This window comes from Xyrauchen texanus, chromosome 27 (assembly GCF_025860055.1).
Source record: "Xyrauchen texanus isolate HMW12.3.18 chromosome 27, RBS_HiC_50CHRs, whole genome shotgun sequence".
NCBI lineage: Eukaryota > Metazoa > Chordata > Actinopteri > Cypriniformes > Catostomidae > Xyrauchen > Xyrauchen texanus.
Genome location: NC_068302.1, coordinates 25,865,760 through 25,892,734, shown reverse-complemented (window position 1 = coordinate 25,892,734; position 26,975 = coordinate 25,865,760). Strand labels below are relative to the sequence as shown.

General features: G+C 37.6%; 1 protein-coding gene and 1 pseudogene across 2 annotated transcripts in view; both read right to left on the bottom strand.

Moving 5' to 3' along the window:
* Window positions 1-2,870: 2,870 nt before the first annotated feature.
* Window positions 2,871-6,717, bottom strand: LOC127620673 (actin nucleation-promoting factor WAS-like; annotated as a pseudogene).
* A 2,967-nt stretch (window positions 6,718-9,684) lies between these two features.
* Window positions 9,685-26,975, bottom strand: part of LOC127621028 (sodium-coupled neutral amino acid transporter 3-like) — a 31,316-nt gene continuing 14,025 nt past the window's right edge. For both annotated transcript variants that reach the window (XM_052094444.1, XM_052094445.1), the window contains exons 5-16: window positions 26,263-26,336; window positions 24,138-24,230; window positions 23,216-23,297; window positions 22,798-22,880; window positions 21,282-21,340; window positions 20,791-20,907; window positions 16,887-16,966; window positions 16,098-16,198; window positions 15,547-15,671; window positions 13,279-13,423; window positions 12,380-12,483; window positions 9,685-11,380 (exon numbers count right to left, since the gene is read on the bottom strand). In XM_052094444.1, coding sequence (XP_051950404.1) covers window positions 11,276-11,380; window positions 12,380-12,483; window positions 13,279-13,423; window positions 15,547-15,671; window positions 16,098-16,198; window positions 16,887-16,966; window positions 20,791-20,907; window positions 21,282-21,340; window positions 22,798-22,880; window positions 23,216-23,297; window positions 24,138-24,230; window positions 26,263-26,336 — 1,168 coding nt within the window. In that variant the 3' untranslated portion in view covers window positions 9,685-11,275. The remainder of the gene's footprint in view (window positions 11,381-12,379; window positions 12,484-13,278; window positions 13,424-15,546; window positions 15,672-16,097; window positions 16,199-16,886; window positions 16,967-20,790; window positions 20,908-21,281; window positions 21,341-22,797; window positions 22,881-23,215; window positions 23,298-24,137; window positions 24,231-26,262; window positions 26,337-26,975) is intronic.

Sequence of the window (26,975 nt, the reverse complement as noted above, 5' to 3'; positions counted from 1 at the left end):
TTTGGAGGGGGTTAAGAGTGGGATGAGTCGAAATAATTTTTTGTGATAATCAATATTTTGCCACAAATCCTGTCGATTGAGCTTAACTTGTAATAAACCCAGAATAATCCCTTTAAGCAATTTTTTCTACCCTCAACCGTGAAGCTGTAAAATGGACATTTGAAAAGAATCCGGTGAATAGATAAAAAAATAAGAAGCTTTTTAACCATTTTTATTTATTTGCAATGATAAAGATTTTTGAAATCTATTTGTATAATACTAAAAATATTATATATTTTCCTTCATTCGTGATGAAACTAAAAAAGAAAGTAGCTCTTATTTTAGTAGTAGTACCTGGTCAGGCAAGTGTTTTATTTGGATAAGATTGTGGACCAAAATGAAAGTCATGGCAACAAGGATTTGCAAAAAGAAAAATAGGAATGAACGATCAGAACTATCTCTGTTCTGATTAATCAAATCTGACTTTCTACTTCATTAACTGTAGTGTAAAGCCTCAGCAAAAACAAATAAAAAAAAATCACATTATTGAAGGAGAAAGCAAACAAAATATCAGTTAGTTGTCCTCTTCTTTTTTTGTCATTCTTTGTTCCCAAACAACTACGTATATGCAAACTGTCCTTTCCTGATTTGGACTGTTGTATACATGTATGGGACAGGGATCGAGTTTATATCTTGACTGATGAAAGTCGGACCACTAAAATTATTCTCAATGAGCAGTACTACAAACCATAATCAGCTTTTCAGTGTCTTGTATTCCATGATTTTTCAATGGCGATACTGTATGTGGTCATATTTTTTGCTTGTGTATAAACACAGTATCTGCTTTGTTTTGTGTGACAATGACACATGTACATAGAAAATGTATGTATATGTACTAAACTTTTCTCTATCTTCATCTCTCTCGTGACCCTCTCTCTTTTTCACCTGCACCATACAACATATTTATTGTGAGAGTGTACATATTCATGTGAGTTGTGCTCTTTGGTGGTGGGACAGGGCTGGTGTTGGTGGAAACTGTCATTGTATGTATTGTTTATTAACAGGACCAGGAGACATGGACAAATGCTCTGGAGAAAGAGGTAGATGTTTTTGAAATCATTTTAATTGTTGCTATTACAAAAGTTAGGGTAAGGCAGAATACATTGTTTATTACATACTGTATAAATACATGTATGCGTATAAATTAATCTTGGAATTCACAAGATTGAATGTATACACAGAAAAGCTGCGCGTAATGTTTCATTTATTAGTTGGCATTGCATAGAAAGAATAATTGTTATAATTCTTCTGAAAATGGGCATAAAACCTAATTCACAGTTGCAGAGAGTGTTTTAAGCCAGAAATGTCTACCTCTTCAAGCACTTTCCATGGATTATCACTTGCACCAAGCTAAAGGACCAGTGCAAGGAAATGTGTTGTACAATTTTCTTTAGAACATACTGTAGTGTATACTTCGTCTAGCCCACTAATGCCAACATATGAACGGATAAGATAATGTGTCTCTTCAGTAGACGTTTGAGGCATATTTATAATGACTATGTGTAAAGAAACAGTTGGTGGTTTTAACCCCAGACATGTTATCTGGCAGTGAAGGGTGGTGATCATATACTAAAGTCCAAACTACAAATCTTTCCTCTTCATAGAGATGTTTTTGTGCAAAATGGCCCACTGTCTGTCTCTGAGGATATGTAACACCACATGCACTTTCTTTGTCCTCTTGTATCTTTCTCTGGTGTTGGTTATTGAACTAAAAGAACCTTCCTATATATGGTTGCTTCCTAAATATTTTCTCTATGTATTGACAGATTTTTGTGTAGGTTTACGTTAATGTGATTGTGATAAATATTATTTTATTATCATGGTATTTCGGGGTTTGGGTGCTAGTTGTTTTTTAAAGCAATAACAATAAACTGCTGTTTTTGTTTGTTAATTCAGTTATTTTTTGGTTATTTCTACTGTCTTACTACTGTTTTGTTGACATGTTTATAGCTATACACTATTAAGCATATTTAAAAAAGTAAGTCAAGTTAACTTCTGTTTTTTTCTTCGTTATTTTTACCTCCCTGATACGACTGTAGGGGGAGTGTCTGTGCAATACACACAGTACGTTTTACACGTCTTCACAAAGTTTGTATTATGACAAAAAAATAGCATTAGCAGATTTGGAATTTAAAAAATAATGTTGTTTAAAAATAAATAAAACTGAGGACAAAAAGAAGGAAATTTCCAACATAAAACTGTGACCGAACTTGGCAGTCGGACTGTTTGCCTGAAATCCGACGCCACTCCTGGTCAGGCTTAGAATGTTCCTTCGTTTGAACGAACTCACGTTGAACTACTTAAACTGCAGTGAAGTAAAAATTTAAAAATGAGACTGACCAAAGACCACAGAGTGAGACAAATGCTTGGACTCTCTTCGTTGTGACAGAGTAGGATCACAGAACACAAATATTAGATCATTTGCTTTATTGGATTTCAAGCAGATCAATCAGTGCAGTCTAAATCTGGTGTTATTTTAAGGTCCCCTACCTATTGTTACGATGATAATTTCGGATGAAGCATTAAAGGGATAGTTCACCCAAAAATAAAAATTCTCACATCATTCACTCACCCTCATGTCGTCCTATATGTGTATGACTTTCCTCTGCTTAACACAAACAAAGATTTTAGAATAATATTTAAGCTCTGTACATCCTTTCAATGCATGTTAATGGAGACCAGATCTTTCAAGCTCCAAAAATCATAAAGGCAGCATAAAAGTAATCCATATGACTCCAGTGGTTTAATGTATGTCTTCTGAAGCGATGCTATCACTTTAGGTGAGAAACAGATCAATATTTAAATCATTTTTTATTATAAATCTCCACTTTCACTTTCAGAATGTGAAAGATGAGATTTATAGTAAAAAAAGGACTTAAATATTGACCTGTTTCTCACACATACCTACCATATCGCTTAAACCACTTGAGTCTTATGGGTTACTTTTATGTAGTTACAATGTGTGTAATTTTTGGAGCTTTAAAGTGCTGGTCATCATTGCATAGTATGGACCAACAGAGCTGAAATATGCTTCTTAAAATCTTCGTTTGTGTTCAGCAGAAGACAGAAAGTCACATATGTGATGACATGAGGTGAGTTAAAGATGAGAGAATTTTCATTTTGGGGGTTACTGTTCCTTTAACAGTAAAATCTTATAGCTCGTTTGCTGAGCTAGATGGCATACATGTGCGAATCAATGGCAGAAAGAAGCATTAGTCGTCCCAATCGTCATCATCATCTTCATCACCGCCATCATCTTCCTCATCTCCTAAAGAAAAAAGTAATAGGAGTATAAATGTATACAGAGTGTATACTTGTAAGACATCATTATCACTGTAGGAACCTGTGAATCAAAGCTCCATTTTCCTTATCCATTCAGCACATGAAAGTACTGTATTTGAAGAGAGTTGGATAGTTTCCTTGTTAGTGGACTTAGCCATAGCATTTGTTTGGGTCTAATCCTAAATTTAAAAGCTAAGAAAATACTAAAACATGCACACCACCTAATAAAATTCAGGTGATTAAGAAGAAATCTAAGATATCACCCAGTTATAGTACTAAAACTCTATAAATATATATTGTACATTTTAGACTCCTTTTTATCCATGGAATACAAATGTGCTAGACAGAATTTTAGCCTCAGTCAACATTCACATTCATTATATGGAAAAAAGATGCAACTCGTTGAGGCAACTCGTTTTGAGTTCCATGAAAGAAAGTCTTAGATGTTGGGAACAACATGAGGGTGAGTAAATTATGACATAATTGTAATTTTTGGGTGAAATCCCCATTAAAGAAGAGATATGTCAGGATTATATCATTTGAACTGCAAATGCAAATATTTTTACCTTGATTTGAACATGTTAACATTCTATGACTAAAGCCCTCTCATTAAAGTTACCTGAGAAATGGATGACTTTACTCCTTTTCTTTATCACGTCTGTTGGGTTCCCATAATGCCTTCTGAGGACTGGTCTTGAGCTAGAGGATAAGAGCCTGGGGACTCAGTCTCCTGAGATAAACATCAGATATTTGCTCAAACAATAGTTATACACAAACATAGAACAAAACACATACAGTAATACAAAAATGGAGCAGAATGCATGCATGTACCTATTGTCTTTAAGGAATGTTCAGCGTTCAATACAATTTAAGATCAATCCACAGCATTTGTGGCATGATAGTGATTTCCAAAATAATAATAATAATTATAATAGTAATAATTGACTTGTCCCTTTTTTTATTTAATAAAAACATTTGTTTTTGCAGTTACATCAATGGATTTACAATGAAAGTGATTGGGGCCAGTCCATAAACATTAAAATATGCATTATTTAAAAAATATAGCCACAAGACATAAACATCCAACTGGTTAACATGATTTGTATGTGATAAAAGTGCTTACTAGCCCTATATGTGTAAAATCATCTTTAAAAATACAACTTTGTTGTCATGATGACATAAGTCCGATAAAACCTGTAAGCGATTTTATTACTCTAAAATCCTTAAAATCTGAGATTTTATCAACATTATGCTGATAAATGCTATCAACTGAGCTTAACTTGTACTGAACCTGGAACAATCCTTTAATCTTTGATCTAATGTTTGTAAGAATGTGCATTGTGTGTATTTGTGTCACATACAGCCTTTAGCAAAAAAACCGGAGGGTGGACGTGGAGCTGAGCTGCCAGGGCTACTAGTGAAGCTAGAGACTGAAGAAGGAGGAGGTGGAGGAGGGGGTGGGGGAGGAGGCGAGGGTGGTAGACCTCCACAGCTTGACGGCGGTGGGGGTGGAAGATTGGACGGTGGAGGGGGCTGAGGTCCAGGTCTGCCTCCCGGTGGACCACGATGTGGGGGTCCAGGAATTTGTGAAGGAGGAGAAGGGCTTGCAGGTGAACCTGAGAATGGAGGAAGCCCTCCTCAGGGTGAAGGAGGTGCAGTGACAGAACAAGGATGTCCTGGGTATGGAGGGAGGTCAGAATGACCCCGAGAAGTCACAGTTGCATATGTGAGGGCAATAAAGATCAGGATATCATTAAAGCAATAGTTCACACAAAAATGTATTTACTCATCCTTATGTTGTTTCAAACCCTTTTGAATTTCTTTATTCTGTGGAACACCAAAGGGGTTGTTAGGCAATATTAGCCTCAGTCACCATTCATTTACAAAAACAATTGCATCCAGGCCCCCAGATTGCTCGATGAAATCATAGATGATCTTAGATGTTTCTTTATCTGCCAGCTGGGTGTCACTAATCCCAGCACAGCTAGTTTCTTCAGGTCAGGGGCGAGACTGTTGGTCTAGATTGGCCAAAGCGAGTGTTAATTTATCTGCCTTTCAAAGCCTCACTCTTAAAGGAATAGCTCACCCCAAAAACATATTTTGTCATTATTTACTCACCTTCATGTCTTTCCAAAAGCATATGACTTTCTTTCTTCCATGGAATACAAAAGATCATGTAAAGAAAAATGTTAGGGACCTCAGTCACCTTTTATTTAATTGAAAAATGATGCAACTCCTTTTATGTTCCACATAGGAAGGAAAGCCATATGGGTCTGGAATGTCAACAGGGTGAGTAAATGATGACATAATTTACATTTTTGGTTGAACTATCCATTTTAGAGCATCTTTTATTTGTATTTCATTTGTCTTTGTGATTTAAGTGTCCTTTGTTCTTTTATTTCCACTCTGGGCTTAAAATAAGCATCACACAGTTTAGATGACTAAAGTTGAAATATTATTGTTGTATTGATTAAGAAAAAAGGGTGGAAAATAAATTTCTTTCATCAAAACCAGAGTTTGGATCCCACCCGACATGAGTGACATGTCTAAAGAGGGAAGAGATGAAACATCAATTACAAACAAAACGAAAAAGATTAAGGTGAATGGTAGAACCAACTTGAATCCACTAGGAGCTCCAATGTCTGCCTTAGTAAGCCTTGGGTCTTTCTTCTTTCCATTTTTGCCCTTCTTGCCTATAGAGATTGAGGCTGGCACAGGTGTGGGAACTGGGGGAGAGCGGTATCTTGAAGCCATGATATCTGGGTTCTGGATGTCCACTGTAGCTATTACACTTGGCTGTGAAACTGGACCTGTTTCAAAACCAATGACAAGCACTTATTATCAAACAACCTAAAATGCCGCCCTGCACACAGCACCCAAGCATATTCATGGACATGGTAAATCCTAGACACTTGAAATTCTCTTTATCAATGCAATAGGCCATGTAAACACTGTATGATGACTTTTTGGACCTAATATGTTAGATTCAGTGTTTAAAAATGACACCATTTGTTGGAGGAATTTGTTGTAGCACCCAATTGTCTGTCATTCAAACAAAACCAACATTAAAATGATCACAGTTCTTGGCAAATCTGAATTTGTCTGTTATAATTTAACAATTCACACTTGTAGACATATACCTTTGGTTGGAACATGCTGCCTTTTATCTAAATATTAAAAAAAATAAGGAGCTGTTGTACTGCTAAATGCTGTTGGGGAATGATTCACATACAGTATATGTGTAAAAGTCAAATGCAATATACAATTTGTAAGAATAACAGAAACTGACCTTGACGGTTGGCTCTTTGAGTTATCTTCTCCTCAACAATGTTTTCTGAAAAAGTCAGCTTCTGCCTCACTGGCAATGTTCAAACCTACTTGGCAATCCTGAAACATAAGCAAATTGCATTTCAAATTTAGATTCATAAAGGATCTGTTTGTGATGCAAAAACTCTTTTAACATCACTAATTATCCACAGGTTTAGCAGAAACATTGAGGTATTTTCAGATGTGCTGAATCTTGTATTAATCTTGTATCATGTGACTTCAGAGCAGTATGGAAGCCCCAAAACAGAGCTAAAGGAAAGATATGGAGTTTTGTATCTTATCACAATCGTATTCAATTATACACTCACTTAGCCTTTTATTAGGAACACCTGTACATCTACTTATTCATGCGACTATCTAATCAGCCAATCATGTGGCAGCAGTGCAATGCATAAAATCATGCAGATACAGGTCAGGAGCTTCAGTTAATATTCACATCAACCATCAGAATGGAGCAAAAATGTGATCTCAGTTATTTCACCTGTGGCATGAACGGGCTGGTTTGAGTATTTCTGTAACCGTTTGATCTCCTGGGATTTTCACGCACAACAGAGTTTTGAATTCACTCAAAATGGTGCGAAAAACAAAAAATATCCAGTGAGCGGTAGTTCTATGGACAGAAATGCTTTGTTGATGAGAGAGGTCAACAGAGAATGGACAGATTGGTTTGAGCTGACAGTTTCGTAAGGCAGACTTTAATTTACAATACAGATTTAGTGATGTTTCTAATTTAATAATTAATATAATAAACAGAAACTACAAATGCTATTGTACTCAAGGCCAGTCAATCAGAATAGACAAATAAATGGGAAAATTGTAAAGACTGTGCCTCTATGGCACTATAGGCATTCCTGTTTGTTTTGAGCGACCCGCTTAGATCCACCCCTAGAAAGTTATTCAACCATTAGTGTGTATTCAAAATGCTGTTTTGAAATACATTTCTTGAAATACGTTTTTAATTCCGTTTGATGGTGCAAATGTAACGGAAATTACATAATTCAGCTTTAATGAAAGGATTTAGAGTAAATTGGTACTGAACATGCTTACAAGTAATGTATTTCAACAAAACATGCAATAAGTAATCCAACAGTAATCCAATTAGATCAGGCAATCAAATTAGATTACAAGATTGTATTCATCTTGAAAAAGATTACATTACTGATTACAAGTTTAGCTGTGCAATTTGTAATCGGTACCAGACTACATTGCAAAAGTTATCTACCCAACAATGTATTTTCTGCATTCAAATTCTGTTAGTGTTCTTATACATGGTTGGGCAATGAGCAGGCTTATAAAGGTAAAGGTAAAATCAGGATTTAGTATCTTGATGTCAAAGAGCCGGATGTAATATGAGCGGTTAGGATTATCCTTAATGATACACGACTCCTGTGTGTTGGAAACTCCACTGCGTCGGACTGTGAGGAAGAGCCATGTACAACTGAACAACTGCCGTGGCCATGGCCTGCACCCACACAAACTTAACAGATAAACACCAAAGTAACACACTGATAAAACAGGGCAATCAGTGTGAAGTACAATGAGTGCAAAAAGAAATATCAGCATCCTCTTTAACAATAGGAAGTGTTCTTAAACCTTTCCTGTCTCTCTCCTGGCAAGCTTTGCTGTTGCATACAGTTTGTCATTCATCAAAGGAAAAAGGACAACAATCTTATAAAACGCACATTCACTGAAGATAATCCACATGACACTAGATGTTTTTCTCACAAAAATTATAACAAAACTGATAACAAAATGTAATCCCGTTGAATTGAATAGTTTAGCTGTTAGAGCTGAAATCTGCCACAGGTGTGATATTTTGTCTACAATCTGTCTGTTTTGTTCAATTTGCAGACAGAAAATAAAAGGACTTCTGAAGCCACAAAGAATGATGTATACATGTGCTTACTGAGTGTTATTTTGACCTTAAATTGACATCAACAGTAACATCTCTCATCTCTGCACTACATCTCTACTTTCAGAGTTTTCACTTTTATACAGTGTGATTTACAATGCATCCCTATTTGTACTCTGTCAGACATAATGCTCATCTTTGATTGGACTTCTAATGAAAGTTATTTCACTCACCACACATCTCCTTCCCAGCAGATCTACCAGGTGTTCATTCTCCTGGATACTGAGGAGAGAACTGGGCACATTATCCTGGCCGTTGTTTTTTTCCTTTGCTCATCTTTCCTTTTGATATGGACACCTGGATCATGGGACTCCACGCCAGGTCCCCTGCTCTGCTCACAGTGTTCAAGGTACATCTCTGAAACCTTTTTGGGATAAACGAATGCTTGAAGGAACTGTTACTTCTGTGTTCTGATGTCAATGTAGCACAGCAAAAGAGAATAGGAAGAACAAAAAACAATGCAGATCTGCTCTGACTACCATTAACAGGCAATTGTTCCTTAGTTCATATGAAGGGGGAGGGGGTTTAGGGTTATGTGAAGTATTACAAAAATATGTTTCCCTATTAAATATAATTTGAGGTTATAAATCTAGGTTCCTTTACTGTTAGGCACTCTAATGCAATGACTGAATGACAAATATACAGTCACTGATAACCTTATTAGGAACACATGTACACCTGCTTATTCATGTTAGTGTCTAATCAGCAGTGCACTAAATAAAATGCAGATACAGGTCAGGATCTTAAGTTAATGTTCATATCAACCAACAGAATGGGGAAAAATGTATCTCAGTGATTTCGACCATGGCATGATTGTTGATGCCAGATGTGCTGGTTTGAGTATTTCTGTAACTGCTGATTTTCACTCAAAATGGTGCCAAAAACAAATAATATCCAGTGAGCGGTAGTTCTATGTACAGAAATGCTTTGTTGATGAGAGAGGTCAACAGAGAATGGACAGATTGGTTTGAGCTGACAGTTTCGTAAGGCAGACTTTAATTTACAATACAGATTTAGTGATGTTTCTAATTTAATAATTAATATAATAAATAGAAACTACAAATGCTATTGTACTCAAGGCCAGTCAATCAGAAAAGACAAATAAATGGGAACACATTGCACGTTTTTAATACTGACTTTACTATCTTTATTGAAAATGGCAAGTATAACAGTGTCAAAAGCCAGTTCAGTAAACCAATGTTTACAAATGTAAAAGCACATGTAAAAGCAGTAGAAAATGAACTTGTTCAACTGCCAACTCTATTTGGTGTGTTGTGTTTCACATTGGAACTGTAAGTCTTTAACTTGGCAAATTTTTGTTATAAACTTACCAGCACAGAGTTATTGAAAAAATGTGTATTTAATCACAAAACTGAATAAATAGGTATTGCAGGATACTGGGAACTTGGCCTTTTTTGGTATAAGCAATGGCCTGAGCTGCAAACAATGAGTAGAGGAGCCCTGATGTCATGCAAAAAGCGTTGCATTGTTTCACAGTCTACATTAGACTAAGAGAAAAAGCTGTCTTGTATTGACATGCAAAGTCAAAGTTTAAAGGTCTTGATAAATCATGTTGTCACAATTGCATAGATCAAAGTGTTGTATACTGTATATGACAGTTAAAAAGAAAAACTTTACAGATATAACTTTCCTGAAATGTTCAGCAATTAATGTTTTTGCGTTGTATTTTTCCAGTCTAGTATTTTTTCAGCCCTATATAAACACTTTTCTGGAGACAGTTTTACTTTTCCTTCATTTGTTTGGAAAAGTATAACCTCATGCCAAATAAAACCTTATAATATGGTAAAATCAGATAAATCACTGAATTCACAGGTTAGATTTGGCTTGCCTTAGATGCCTTTGCAAATCACAGTATTCAAATTAAGCACCTCATCAAATGGAGTTCGTAGACAGCCATCTGTTCACTAAATAAAACAATAGATGGCATTCCACCCCACTACACCAAAATACTGCAACTGTACGTACCTCACATTTGTCTATCAAAATAAATGCTATCCTGCAGAAAAGTTTGAATTTCAAAAATCCAAATTTAACCCCTGCTTATAGATTCGGTTCAGGTCTACAGCCTTTGTCAAAGCTATTCTGAGATTATGTATATTTTTGTTTTCTGATCATATCCAATAGTTTTTTCTGAACAAATCTTATCATACTGTTATGAACCAGAATTTTAGAAGGAAAATACATTGTTTTCTGTTTCCCTAGGATTGCACTGTAGGACTATGTCAAAAAGTAAAAACAGACAAAAGTAAGTGTTTTGGCTTCTTTTAGAGAATACAACCTCTTCAGTCATTTTTTTTTGGCTTCTGCTGTACGTTATGGCTGTTGTTAAAATGTTGGCCTTCTTTCCACAATTTTAAAGCTTTTGGGGGGGTTCCGTCAATAAAATCATCATTATTTATCGTTACGGAGCGTGTAAAGGGAAATGACTGTGTTCTGGATCACAGTCACAGTATCACACAACTGCCTCAACAGGGCGTGACATTTCTGTGTCCCCCAGAAATCCTCCACCATGAAACATCATAGGATTGATCCACATTTAATTTTAAAGATGGCAGGACATTGGTCCTTTCCTAACTTAGTGGGACAAAAGATCTGAGGTGAGATGGGTCCAGCCTATAAGTGATGCTTTGTTTTCTCTCAGGTGGTGTTCTCCTTAACAGGCTGTTTGGACCCTTGTAGTTTTGTGGGTAAAGATTAGTGACCTCCTCCACTTCGGTTCTCCCCATAGACCCAATCCAGTGTGATAAACGTCAAGCTCATGGACATGAAGATGAAGCCCAGAGCAGTGAAGCAGGCAGCCTGTAGCACAAGAAAACAAAGTGCTTTAGTCTAAGATCATCTTTAGAAAACTGGTGAAAAGATAAACAAGACCACCTTAAAGGGATAGTTTACCAAAAATGTTAATTCTGTCATCATTTACTCACCATCATGCCATTCTAAACCTACATGACTTTCTATCTTCCGTGAAACACAAAAATAAAAATTTAATTTTCACATGAAATGACGTTGCTTGGGTAGCTCAGCACGTATTGACGTTGACTACCACCCCTAGCATCGCAAGTTCGAATCCAGGGTGTGCTGAATGTCTCCAGCCAGGTCTCCTAAGCAACCAAATTGGCCCGGTTGTTACGGAGGGTAGAGTCACATGGGGTAACCTCCTCATGGTCCAATTAGTGGTTCTTGCTCTCAGTGGGGCTAGTGGTGAGTTGTGCATGGATCGTGGAGAATTGCATGAGCCTCCACATGCTGGGAGTCTCCGCGGTGTCATGCACAAAGAGCCATGTGATAAAATGCGCAGATTGATGGTCTCAGAAGCGGAGGCAACTGCGACTTGTCCTCCCCCACCCTGATTGAGGTGGGTAACCGCGCCACCACGAGGACCTACTTAGTAGTGGGAATTGGGCATTCCAAATTGGGGAGAAAAGAGGATCAAAATATAAATGTATTATTATGTCTTCAGAAGACGTGTAATAAAGTGCGTGAGTTGTATCGACTAATTTTACTGTGGTTTTATGGTGTTTTTTGGTGTCATGTTTGGAGCTTCACAGCCCAGAGTCACTATTCACTTACATTATAAGACAAAACACACACACACACACACACACACACACACAACATGTGAAGACATTAAATTTTTTTTACTTTTGTGTTCCACAAAGGAAAGTCATGCAGGTATGGAGATACAGAGTAAATAATGACTGAATTTTAATTTTTGTTTGAACTATCCCTATTTTAGCATATTCTCTCTTTTCTTGACTAAAAATGTGTAAAAACAGCAGAAAAGGGTTTGAGACTTACCTGAATCTTTGGCCTTGAGTTCATTGGCTCTTGCTCAGTGGAAACGATACGGATGTAAAAGAGACCCGGGAGGATGAAGATCAAACTTGGGGCAGAAGTCGCACCTGTTGAATAATCAAAAACAAATGTGATTTTCTGGCTACTGAAAACTGCTTAAAAGAATAATTCAACCTAAAATGAAAAAAGTCTAATCATTTACTAACTCTCATGTCATCAAGATGTGTGTGATAAAAGATTTTTAGATGAATATCTCAGCTCTGTAGGTCCTCACAATGCAAGTGAAAGCTAACCAGATCTTTGAAGCCTCAAAAATCACATAAAGGCATACAAGTAATCCATAAAACTCCAGTTGTTAAATCCATGTCTTCAGAAGCAATATGATAGGTGTGGGTGAGAAACAGATCAATATTTAAGTGCTTTTTTATATATATGACCACTTTCAGTTTCAGATTCTGAAAGTGAAAGTGGAGATTTATAGTAAAAAAAAAAAAAGTATTTAAATATTGATCTGTTTCTCACCAAAAGTGATTGCATCACTTCAGAATACATGTATTAAACCAGTGGAGTCTTATGGATTACTTTATGTTTCCTTTATGTGATTTTTGGAGCTTGAGAGTTCTGGTCATTATTCACTTTGTAAGGACCAACAGAGCTGAGATATTCTTCTACAATTCCTCGTTTGTGTTCAGCAGAAGAAAGTCACACATCTGGGATGGCATGAGAGTGAGTAAATAATGAGAGAAGTTTCATTATTGAGTGAACTATCCCTTTAACAATACATGACATAATTAGAAATATATTGATCTCATACAATTAGAACATTCTGAGGAGTGAGAGTTATGCTTTAGAAACACTTCCATATCTTTCATTAAAATGCATAATTGTAATTATTTACTCACCAATGATACCAAAGATGTCACGAATGTTGGGCACGAAGATGACGAGCAGGTTGACGACAAAGAGGAGGCACACAGCGATGGTGATGTGACGCACCCAGTGAAAGGGCTTATCGGGGAACAGAAGCTGCAGAAGGGCTCTGCGAATCTGAAAGACGGACGTGACAAATCAAAATCATCAACATAATTTTTTTTGCAAGTAACATTTTTATTGATACATAAGTTAACATAAAGAATCAAACAACATATACTGTATATATATATATAATGAATTAATCACTTTTAACATTAAAACCCCTCTATAGCCCCTCCCCCTACCAATCTCCCACCCCACCTTGACTCGCCCACGAACACCCCTGTGGTCGATAGAATATAGACACACAAACACAAAAACATTTAAAAAAAATTTAAAAAAAAAACAATAAACGAGAAGAATTAAAAACTAAACTCTAAATTACTCTCTCCACCGCCCCTCCTTGAGAGTCCCCCAAAAAACGCAAAATAAATGCTCCATTTCCCATTGAATAAACTAACTCCTAACTCCCACCCTTCTGCTCGACCCCTCATTAAAGGCAGCCACCCTCACCATCTCTGCACACCACTCTGGGAACGAGGGTGCTCCATCTGACTTCCATCCCCTTAAAATAACCTGCCCACCAATCATCACACTGGTCAAAACCCAATCCTTTATTTACCTATCCTCCAAATTCATGACCTTCCCATCTCCCAAAATATAGTCTGTGTTAGAACGAGATATGAGTGTTCAACACATCACATAAAAAACTCTGCACCTTCAACCAAAATTCTTGGATCTTACGACACCCCCCAAAAATATGGGTGGTGTCTCCATCTTCTGAATGGCATCACCAACAGGTGGGTGTGTCCTTAAGACCAAGTCTATACAATTTAGAAGGGGTCCATGTAAATGTAAAATCTTAAATTGCATAAGGCGCACCCTTGTCTACTGAAGGTTTTTTAGAATCCTTGCCCACACTCCCTCCAATAACAAATTTAAATCTTCCTCCCATAATCTTTTGAAAGAATTTAAAGCTCCATCCCCCAGACTCTGAATTAGCAGGGAGTAATACACTGATGCCTCATGACCCTTACCAAAAGCAGCAATCACCACTCCTAGAGTATCTGCTACTCTAGGGGGGTGAGTGCCACTCACTCAATCCTCTCACTTGAGAAACACAAAATGGCTTACTCACTCCAATGTATTTATGAAGGACAGTTGGCCGGAAACACCAGTGCAAAAGCGATTTTACGTTGATGTAAGAGTTTCATAGATTCCTTGAATCGATCGTGTTTCTCTCTTGTCGAATTTGCAAAGTCCAGGAACAAGAAAATATTGTGATTCTTCCAAGAAAGCTTTCCTTTGCTCCTTGCCTTGCGCAACACAAGATCTTTATCGGATGATCTGAAAAATTGTTTGGGGCCTGTTTCCCTCAGCAGATCTGCAACCCAGGACTCTGTGAGCTCACTCGATTTTCATCTTATGGCCTGTTATGTTGAGCACACTCAGGAAGAGCTCGTCCAGGAATTTCACCACATCTCTGCCCTCTTCATGCTCAGGAATTCCAACAACCATACGTTGTTTCTTCGGCTCCTATTTTCCAAATCTTCCAATTTGTCAAAATTTTTTCCACATCTATTTTGGTCGCGAGCAGATAAGCAGATAATTCCCTTTCCGATGACTCCAAATAATCGATCCATTTCTCAACATCTGCCACTCTTGTAACCAACTCAGAGATTTTTTTTTCCATCTGCGTAATCGAACGATGTATTACAGCGAGATACTCCAAATCAGAAACAACCTTCATCAGCATCACTGACATGTTGGACATCTGACGCTGAATTACCCCGGCCGCGCCATCCAAATCAAGTCCCCAGTCTGCAGACCCGTCAGAGGTTTCATCTTGAGCACATAAGTGTCTTTTAATATCTCCAAGGCCGGAGGATTTTGACTTCTTTGCCATGTTTACCTCAAAGAACAAATATGTAACTGGTTGTATATAATCTCACCGGATTATAACATGAAAATAATTTTAAAAAACAGTAAAATGCACAGGGCTCATGGTTTACACGTCTGCTCCTTGCATGGCGTCACCTAACACCAATCATCAACAACATTAAATAATTTTCTTTTTTATCAATCCCAAAATTGTTTACTGAATATCTCAGCTTGTTCTGGTAGATTTTCAGGAATAGAAAAGCAGGACAGCCAGCCAGACAGCTGCATATAACCTGTCTATAAAAAAGTCTTCTTACCGGGAAGAGCACAACGGGAACAGTCAGAGTGACGGCTACCAGCACAGCCACACGCACACACAGGATGAGAGTGTCCAGGGGATCCACCTTGCTGTAGGTGTGTAGCAGTTCTGCCTCAGTGTTTACTGTTTTTCAGACAAAACAAATAATAAAATTATTTTGAGATGATCTACTATTTTAAGACACTGACATCCAGAAAATGCTTAAATTACACCTAATTGATGAGGTTTAGGTTTTTATTATATGAGCTAAACATACCACAAATTGATTATCATAAAACAAGTAAGGAGGAAAACATGTATGACACATCTAGCCTGTAACCAAGATTGCAATAGCATTTGATGCTAATCACGTCTCAGTTGACAGCTCCTGTAAAGTCATGTTATTACAATTATCCAAAAAAGGAAATTTTCCCTTCCTTTTATTTAAGGAAATGATTGGCTTTGTGGTGGTATATAGTATTGGTAGCAGTTGAAAAGGTGCATTAAGTCAGTTTTATGACTGACATGCAGCATTGGACATGATGTTAACTTAAAATCCAGAGTGCTTACAATAAAAGGTGAGGTAGCCAAAGATGGCAGTGAGAAGATACATGACAAACATCCCCAGGATGGACACGTTGGCAATGGCCTGCATGCGTCTCTTTGTGGGACTAGAAGTGTCAAAACAACAACCATAAAAGGAGGTTTACTTTTTACTCATTGTTCCCTTTTTCCAACAAAGACATATCAGAACATGTCAAAGAACTGGTTAATGCATATAACTAATGTCTTATTTCACATCAACCGTTAGTCTATTCAAATGAAAGACTACAAATTATTTTCTAAAGTAGCTTGTCAAAGTAACATACTGCAAAATTATGTTACGAACATTTTGTAACATATACATGGTCTAAAAAATTTAATATTAAAGGGATAGTTCACCCAAAAAGAGAAATCTGTCACAATTTACACACCCACACGTTGATTCAAACTTGCATGAATTTCTGTCTTCAGTGGAGTAAAAAAAGGAGATATTAGGTGGAATATCAGCCTAACCTTTCACTTCCTTTGTTTGGAAAATGCATGCAAAGAAAGTGAAACATCTGCCAAACATCTACTTTTGTGTTCCACTGAATACAGTCATACAGTTTTTGAACAACATAAAGGTGAGTAAATGATGACCAAATTTTCATTTTTGGGTGAACTATGCCAAGTATATAACCCAATAATCAAAATTTTTGCATAATGTCTATTTATGACCCTAAATGAGAAAATCAGTGTCTGTTAAAAGAAATAAAAATAAAAAAAATTAAATAGTGACAACAATTATTATTAGTGATCATGATGTTCTGAACATACTTGCGCAGTTCAGTGTAGATTGGTAGCACCTCGGGGTGGCATACAAAAGCGAATGCCAAGATTGGAACCGTGTAGGCTGTCTGCATGACAAAAAGGGTAACTGAAATTACTAGTGCTGTCGAAGTTAACGCGTTTATAACTCGTTAACGCAAAAGTCGTTTGACGGCACAGATTATTTTAAGGGCTTTAACGCGTAATGTGATCCTTTGAACAAACCGTAGTTCATGAGATGCGAGTCAATTTGCGCAAACGCTGCTAATGTCACATTGACCGTCGGGATAATGTTGGGAGACATTGATTACAGCGCCAAGCATTTTATCAATGTAGCACAGCAGTAGAACATGCCCGCAAAGCAAAGATAGAGCTCGGAACTTTGTAAAATGAATGCAGCTGTAAGACGGCCTTGCGGCGCGCTACGGAAGTTGCAAGGCGCGGTGTGTGAGAGAGGCAAAAGTTGCGAGGTGTGACCAAATGTGATTGTGAAAGGTTTCAAAATAAGGCTCTATCTAAAACAAGTACATTTGCATGAACCCAGACTGCATGTTTGCTGGAAATGTGAAAGTGAAGAGTGAAGAGCTCTTAACTGTCACTGTCCCAGCTCATGGACTTAAAAAGGATTGACAGGAAAACAAACTGCTGTGAAAAAATTCACAAATCAGACTGAGTGGTTTCAGTCTTCTAGGTGTTCAACTTTTGGAGCTATTTGCATCATAAAGTGAAGAGTCATAAAATGTAAACGACCGATTGCAGAACAGAGGATGATGTCATCTAAATTCACAAATCATGAAGAATAACACGCAACATTATTTTCGTCTACGACAAATTTGATAGCCAATCAAATTCTGAATTCCAAGCCGTATCACAGTCTATCACAGATCAAAAGATTTCACACTGATGTTATAATAATGAAACATCTACCGCTTGGAAACATTATTTCCATCTACATACACTCACCTAAAGGATTATTAGGAACACCTGTTCAATTTCTCATTAATGCAATTATCTAATCAACCAATCACATGGCAGTTGCTTCAATGCATTTAGGGGTGTGGTCCTGGTCAAGACAATCTCCTGAACTCCAAACTGAATGTCAGAATGGGAAAGAAAGGTGATTTAAGCAATTTTGAGCGTGGCATGGTTGTTGGTGCCAGACGGGCCGGTCTGAGTATTTCACAATCTGCTCAGTTACTGGGATTTTCACGCACAACCATTTCTAGGGTTTACAAAGAATGGTGTGAAAAGGGAAAAACATCCAGTATGTGGCAGTCCTGTGGGCGAAAATTACTTGTTGATGCTAGAGGTCAGAGGAGAATGGGCCGACTGATTCAAGCTGATAGAAGAGCAACTTTGCCTGAAATAACCACTCGTTACAACCAAGGTATGCAGCAAAGCATTTGTGAAGCCACAACACGCACAACCTTGAGATGGATGGGCTACAACAGCAGAAGACCCCACCGGGTACCACTCATCTCCACTACAAATAGGAAAAAGAGGCTACAATTTGCAAGAGCTCACCAAAATTGGACAGTTGAAGACTGGAAAAATTTTGCCTGGTCTGATGAGTCTCGATTTCTGTTGAGACATTCAGATCGTAGAGTCAGAATTTGGCATAACAGAATGAGAACATGGATCCATCATGACTTGTTACCACTGTGCAGGCTGGTGGTGGTGGTGTAATGGTGTGGGGGATCTTTTCTTGGCACACTTTAGGTCCCTTAGTGCCAATTGGGCATCGTTTAAATGCCACGGCCTACCTGAGCATTGTTTCTGACCATGTCCATCCCTTTATGGCCACCATGTACCCATCTCTGATGGCTACTTCCAACAGGATAATGCACCATGTCACAAAGCTCGAATCATTTCAAATTGGTTTCTTGAACATGACAATGAGTTCACTGTACTAAAATGGCCCCCACAGTCACCAGATCTCAACCCAATAGAGCATCTTTGGGATGTGGTGGAACGGGAGCTTCGTGCCCTGGATGTGCATCCCACAAATCTCCATCAACTGCAAGATGCTATCCTATCAATATGGGCCAACATTTCTAAAGAATGCTTTCAGCACCTTGTTGAATCAGTGCCACATAGAATTAAGGCAGTTCTGAAGGCGAAAGGGGGTCAAACACAGTATTAGTATGGTGTTCCTAATAATCCTTCAGGTGAGTGTAGCCTACATAATAACTAATGGATTTTATTTTGTGTGTGTACTAAAATATGCTATTCTGTTTATAGTGAAATTGTTGTCCTACTAAGAAATATACATTTTAATTAATTGATATTATATAAAAAAAGTTCCGGGTCAAAAGATGACTCATTGTTATGCTTATCATTACTTATTTCAGGTGGGCACACACAAAATCCTAAAAGATAGGTGGGCATACGGTGAATGCCTGTGTATGACCTAGACTACACTACTGTTATATACACTCACCTAAAGGATTATTAGGAACACCATACTAATACTGTGTTTGACCCCCTTTCGCCTTCAGATCTGCCTTAATTCTACGTGGCATTGATTCAACAAGGTGCTGAAAGCATTCTTTAGAAATGTTGGCCCATATTGATAGGATAGCATCTTGCAGTTGATGGAGATTTGTGGGATGCACATCCAGGGCACGAAGCTCCCGTTCCACCACATCCCAAAGATGCTCTATTGGGTTGAGATCTGGTGACTGTGGGGGCCATTTTAATACAGTGAACTCATTGTCATGTTCAAGAAACCAATTTGAAATGATTCGAGCTTTGTGACATGGTGCATTATCCTGCTGGAAGTAGCCATCAGAGGATGGGTACATGGTGGCCATAAAGGGATGGACATGGTCAGAAACAATGCTCAGGTAGGCCGTGGCATTTAAACGATGCCCAATTGGCACTAAGGGGCCTAAAGTGTGCCAAGAAAACATCTCCACACCATTAAACCACCACCACCAGCCTGCACAGTGGTAACAAGGCATGATGGATCCATGTTCTCATTCTGTTTACACCAAATTCTGACTCTACCATCTGAATGTCTCAACAGAAATCGAGACTCATCAGACCAGGCAACACTTTTCCAGTCTTCAACTGTCCAATTTTGGTGAGCTCTTGCAAATTGTAGCCTCTTTTTCCTATTTGTAGTGGAGATGAGTGGTACCCGGTGGGGTCTTCTGCTGTTGTAGCCCATCCGCCTCAAGGTTGTGCGTGTTGTGGCTTCACAAATGCTTTGCTGCATATCTCGGTTGTAACGAGTGGTTATTTCAGGCAAAGTCGGCCCATTCTCCTCTGACCTCTAGCATCAACAAGGCATTTTCGCCCACAGGACTGCCACATACTGGATGTTTTTCCCTTTTCACACCATTCTTTGTAAACCCTAGAAATGGTTGTGCGTGAAAATCCCAGTAACTGAGCAGATTGTGAAATACTCAGACCAGCCCGTCTGGCACCAACAACCATGCCACGCTCAAAATTGCTTAAATCACCTATCTTTCCCATTCTGACATTCAGTTTGGAGTTCAGGAGATTGTCTTGATCAGGACCACACCCCTAAATGCATTGAAGCAACTGCCATGTGATTGGTTGATTAGATAATTGCATTAATGAGAAATTGAACAGGTGTTCCTAATAATCCTTTAGGTGAGTGTATATGGTAATACAAATAACATGTTAACATGAACATTATTACACTCATATAAGCTATACAATGCTTTACAGTTTATTGCATATTATGAATGTATTTGTTTATTGATTAGAGTAAATTTCATAGTAGCCTAATGAAATGAACATTAGACCTATAAATTTAAATACATATTTAACATCAAGTTACCATACCATTGTTCTTAGTTTTTCAGGTCATAAAGGGTTAAAGAATTATACCTAAATATAACTTTCTGAATAGATACTTGGAATGGTAAATACATTTCCTGACCTCCTGGTTGATTGTGAAGTATTTGGCTTCACATTGGCCATCAATAGATATGTTGACAGCAGTGTGGTTACTGAAACCGTCAAAAGGACAAGGGATGTTCAACTTCTTATAGATGACCTGGGGAAACACAGAGATAAACTGTTTGAGTATAAGAGAAACAAACGTATCAATCTCTCAAAATGAGTGAGAGATACATTAATGGAGCAAGAGACACGGGAAAGAAATAAGGGAGGAGATGAACAAATACAGAGGCAGTTGAATAGATTGATAACAATAATATACTTGTGATAAAAAGACTGCTTTAGGCACACTTATATCCTCTTGACATTCAAACTTCATTGCTCTTATAATGTTTCAGTGTTTTTGGTCAATAATGGTTATAGCTATGTTTCAAATATTTTACATCAAAATGCACATTATCTATATTGATTGAATATGCAGACATATCGCAGCATTAGGTCAGCATATTGTATACCTCCAACATCACTTACTGAGATCAGGAAGAAAACCATACATGTCAGAGAGAAGCCACTTGTGTAGCCCAGGTACCCTGCAACAAACAACAGACATTATTACAACACCAGCTCACTGTACATTATGTTTACATTTGTTTAGGGTTACAAATCAGTGCTCTCAATAGATGTAATATAATGTATAAACAACTAAACCAACCTGGGCTCAGGAATCATAGAAAAAAACAATTGATTCTTTATGTACATTGATAATTCAATCAGAAATGAAAATTCTGTTGTCTTTTACTCACCCTCATGTTGTTCCAAACCCATTTTACTTTCTGTCTTCTGTGGAACATAAAATGATATATTAGGCAAAATGTTAGCCTCAGTCACCATTCACTTTCATTGCATCTTTATTCCTTACAATGAAAGTAAATGGTGACTGAGGCTGTCATTGCCTAACATCTCCTTTTGTGTTTTATAAAAAGTCATATGGGTTTGGATCAATGTGAGGTGTCTAAATCATAGCAGAATTGTCATTTTTGTGTGAACTATCCCTTAAAGGGATATATCATCATTTACTCACCCTCATGCCATCCCAGATGTGGGTTTTTTTTTTCAGCTATGTAGGTCCTTACAATGCAAGTGAATGTTGACCAAAATTTTGAAGCTCCAAAATTCCCATAAAAGCAGTATAAAAGTAATCCATAAGACTCCAGTGGTTACATCCATGTATTCAGAAGTGATATAATAGGTGTGGGTGAGAAACAGATCAATATTTAAGTCCTTTTATACAATAAATTCCAAGTACGTATAGCTACAGCCCAGAGATCTCCAAAAGGGGGCGGGATCTCCAAAAGAGTGTGTGGTTACTCCAAAAGATGGTTGTGCCAACTCCAAAAGGGAGCATCACATCCACACACGGTTAGGGAAAGAGTTAGGTTATGAGATCCCGCCACTTTTTGGGGCTCTGCCTGCAGCTATTTCCTTCTCATAAATTCTTCTCCCTACCCAGTAGGTGGCGATATGCACAAATAATGTGAATCACCAAAAACAAAAGAAGAAGTATGTGAAATTGAAAGTGGAGATTTATGGTAAAAAGGACTTAAATATTGATCTGTTTCACACCCACATTTATCATATAAATTCTGAAGATATAGATGTAACCACTGGAGTCTGATGGATTACTTTAATGCTGCCTTAATGTCATTTTGGAGCTTGAAAATGTTGGCACTCTTTCACTTGTATTGTTAGGACCAACAGAGCAGAGATATTATTCTAAAAATCTTCGTTTTTGTTCAGCAGAAGAAAGAAAGACATAAACTTCTAGGATTGCATGACGGTGAGTAAATGATGAGAGAATATTTATTTTGGGGTGAATTATCCCTTTAAATATGAGTGTGAACCTAGCAGATTAGAGTGTGTTTCCTTTTACAAGGCATTTGCCTCTATTTAAACTTGCTGTGAGTGAGAGGAGAATTTTATGAATAGTGGTAATGGGACAAGCTAATAGAAGAAGTTGGAATATGATTACAATCAGCAGTACACTTACCAAGCTGTCTCATCAGGGCAAGTGGAAAGATGATGCAAACAGACACAATGACAATCAGATAGTTGCCATTCAGGAACCACTCACTCAAAAAAAAAAAAAAGCCCAGAATGAATTAGTGAATATTTAGCCAACTCAAACTCTGCAAGGATTGGCTCTAAAATAGATGTTTATGTGCATTTAAACAGTAGGAGTTCTGGATAATGTCCAGGATCAAATAAACAATGACACTACAATCCTTTCAGTCTATTGGTTTAAAGTTACAGTGGGAATTTCAGCCAATAGCACCAAGGAGTCAGTAATGCTCACAACGGTTTTGAACTAGTTAACTTGAATGACCCAGAATATAACTGATTCTTGGGTAGATTTAATTAGTGTAATTAGGTGAACACGAGACAAAGCAGATGGTTATCTTTCTTACCCACTGCTGTGCTGAAGTCCAAGGAAAGCCTGAATAACCAAAGGTAATTCATACTTCACAATGAAGAGGTAGCTAGACATAGCTGAAAGGAACAGAAAGACAGATACATTAGACCTCTCCCTTCTAATTAACTAACTTTAATGAGCTGTAGTTGACTAACCAGTGTTTAATATGCATTAGAGAAACATATGCAATACAACAATGTATCAGACATTATGGTGTAATATGCAACATACATGTATTTATGTGACCTATAGCCTAAGGTAAGCCTCGACAACACCGCCATCTGTGCGGATCTATTTTTACGGTGGCAAAAGCATCTCATACATTGCAATACCTCTGGCAGGACAATAAAAGTATTGTAACATGAACTGAGTGGGAAAATTATATAACATTGCCCTGCTTACATTCCATGAGAGGTCAAGAACGTAACCATACACCACTCCTCATGAAACCACATTACTTACTGTTTTAAAAGGGCTTTATAATACTACCACTCTTTAAAATAAAGGTTCCAAAAAGGGGTTTTCACAGTGGTGTCATAAGAGACATTTTTTAAGAAACTTTGCATTGCGAAGGTTCCCTGAAGGTTCTTGATGGAACCATACATGCCGATAAAGAAACTTTATTTCTAAGAGTGTATATACAGTATATACTATCAAAGTCTGATTATATTTATGGTACCTTCGGACCTACTAGAAAGAGATTATGTCATGCTAATGGAACCTGTAATCAGTGTAAATAGACCTGTTACAGTCTTAAAACTCTGTAAAAAATACAAAAGAAATTTAAAGTGTCAGATCAGTAAGAAATAGCTTCTTAAAGTAACAACAAGCCTACAGTGCTCTTGAAACAGCTAATACTACAATATGTCTTGTTATAGTTTTGAAATTACATCAGAATTGACCAATTGTCAACTCACCACCAATGTTATGCATGGTTATGACAACAGCTGCCAATATTTTCCCTGGGTGTCCAAATGCTCGTTTACCAAGTTGTTCATAAGCACGAATACCTGTTCAGAAAACATCACAGGTTAGTGATTAAAGTATATATATATATATATATACACTCACCTAAAGGATTATTAGGAACACCATACTAATACTGTGTTTGACCCCCTTTCGCCTTCAGAACTGCCTTAATTCTACGTGGCACTGATTCAACAAGGTGCTGAAAGCATTCTTTAGAAATGTTGGCCCATATTGATAGGATAGCATCTTGCAGTTGATGGAGATTTGTGGGATGCACATCCAGGGCAAGAAGCTCCCGTTCCACCACATCCCAAAGATGCTCTATTGGGTTGAGATCTGGTGAATCATACAGTGAACTCATTGTCATGTTCAAGAAACCAATTAGAAATGATTCGAGCTTTGTGACATGGTGCATTATCCTGCTGGAAGTAGCCATCAGAGGATGGGTACATGGTGGCCATAAAGGGATGGACATGGTCAGAAACAATGCTCAGGTAGGCCGTGACATTTAAACAATGCCCAATTGGCACTAAGGGGCCTAAATTGTGCCAAGAAAACATCCCCCACACCATTACACCACCACCACCAGCCTGCACAGTGGTAACAAGGCATGATGGATCCATGTTCTCATTCTGTTTACGCCAAATTCTGACTCTACCATCTGAATGTCTCAACAGAAATCGAGACTCATCAGACCAGGCAACATTTTTCCAGTCTTCAACTGTCCAATTTTGGTGAGCTCTTGCAAATTGTAGCCTCTTTTTCCTATTTGTAGTGGAGATGAGTGGTACCCGGTGGGGTCTTCTGCTGTTGTAGCCCATCCGCCTCAAGGTTGTGCGTGTTGTGGCTTCACAAATGCTTTGCTGCATACCTCCGTTGTGACGAGTGGTTATTTCAGTCAAAGTTGCTCTTCTATCAGCTTGAATCAGTCGGCCCATTCTCCTCTGACCTCTAGCATCAACAAGGCATTTTCGCCCACAGGACTGCCGCATACTGGATGTTTTTCCCTTTTCACACCATTCTTTGTAAACCCTAGAAATGGTTTTGCGTGAAAATCCCAGTAACTGAGCAGATTGTGAAATACTCAGACCGGCCCGTCTGGCACCAACAACCATGCCACGCTCAAAATTGCTTAAATCACATTTCTGTCCCATTCTGACATTCAGTTTGGAGTTCAGGAGATTGTCTTGACCAGGACCACACCCCTAAATGCATTGAAGCAACTGCCTTGTGATTGGTTGATTAGCTAATTGCATTAATGAGAAATTGAACAGGTGTTCCTAATAATCCTTTAGGTGAGTGTGTATATATATATATATATATTGCCCAGCCTTAACTAAGACTGTGGGTTTATTCTCTTTCACCCTTTTTCACGATTAGAGGATAATGCAGTTTTGTGTCCATGCTTGTGCATCGGAAATAGTGCAGCATAAAGATTTGAAATTCTGTATGCTTCTGTGTGTGTGTTTACAAGGACTTTTTTTTTTTAGGATACAAACGTATTTACAAGGTTATTATGCTATAAATGTGGTTTATGAGGACATTTCTAATGTCACCATAATTCAAATAGCATACTTTGTTTTTTTTGAAAATGTAAACATGCAGAAAGTTTTTTTGTGAGGGTTACGTTTAGGGGTAGGGTTTGGGGATAGAATCTATAGTTCGTACAGTATAAAAATCATTATGTCTATGGAGAGTCCTAATAAGGATAGCCTCACCAACATCTGTGTGTGTTTGGGGAGAGGGTCCAAAATTAACATTCAAAAGCATCCAAATGCAAGTCAAAACTTTATGTATGTAAAACATTTAATGTTGCTTTAGTGAGTAAATAAAAAGGAGTAACTTGCCAGTTGGTCTGGATCTTAATTAGGAACTGCAACATTACATAATTTAATGGTTTTCTCAAAAGAGAGAGACTGTACATTATAAATGTGTTTATTTGCTAAAACTTGAAAGTCAACTTTTAGGTGTACACTAGCATATAAATATCCTCAGAACTAATACACATGGACTAAAAGTCACAAAACTGCCATTTTGATTCATGGAGTCTTGAAGAACTTAAAGGAGTCTTACCCACAACCCCAGCACTCCTCAGTAGAAGATGGACAGAGTATGATGACAGGACAGCAATGCTGGTCAACAAGATCCTGTGGAAAGTAAGCAGAAAACACAATCCTTTTAACATGAAGTACAGTTCACAACTTAACAAGATAATGTCTTATGACATGAAACAAGCAGATAAATGAAGATGTGTCTGATGTAACTGCTCTTCGTAGTTGATAATTTCATTGAAAATTAAGCACAAGACATCTTAATTTCAGTTTTGTAATCAAATGATCAAAGAATATCAGGATCCTCCTTTTATGCTACAGCTGTTATGACCAAAGATTGATCAATGTTGGTTGGCCAGAAATTTCTTGAATTTAATCTTTACTGGGCACTAAACTTTAACTGATTTTGGACATTAAAGGTGCACTTTTTGAAGTATGTTGAAGTATGGCTTTCACTGACACCTAGTGGCCTGGATGCTACATCATTCAAGCACATTCGTTTTCAGTTACCAATACCACTGTAGAAATGTACTATGCCTAGTAAGCCAGAAATAATTTTGAATTAATTAATGAAAATGTCCGACAGGGCAGTTACTAAAATTAAGCTGGTCATGTGGTCATGTGACTCTTCATCTCACATGAGTGGTCATGATTTTTAACATATATTTCTAAATTAATATTAATTTCTTTAGAAGTAAAACTTTTTAAATTTGGGGAAAAATTACTGAGTGCACC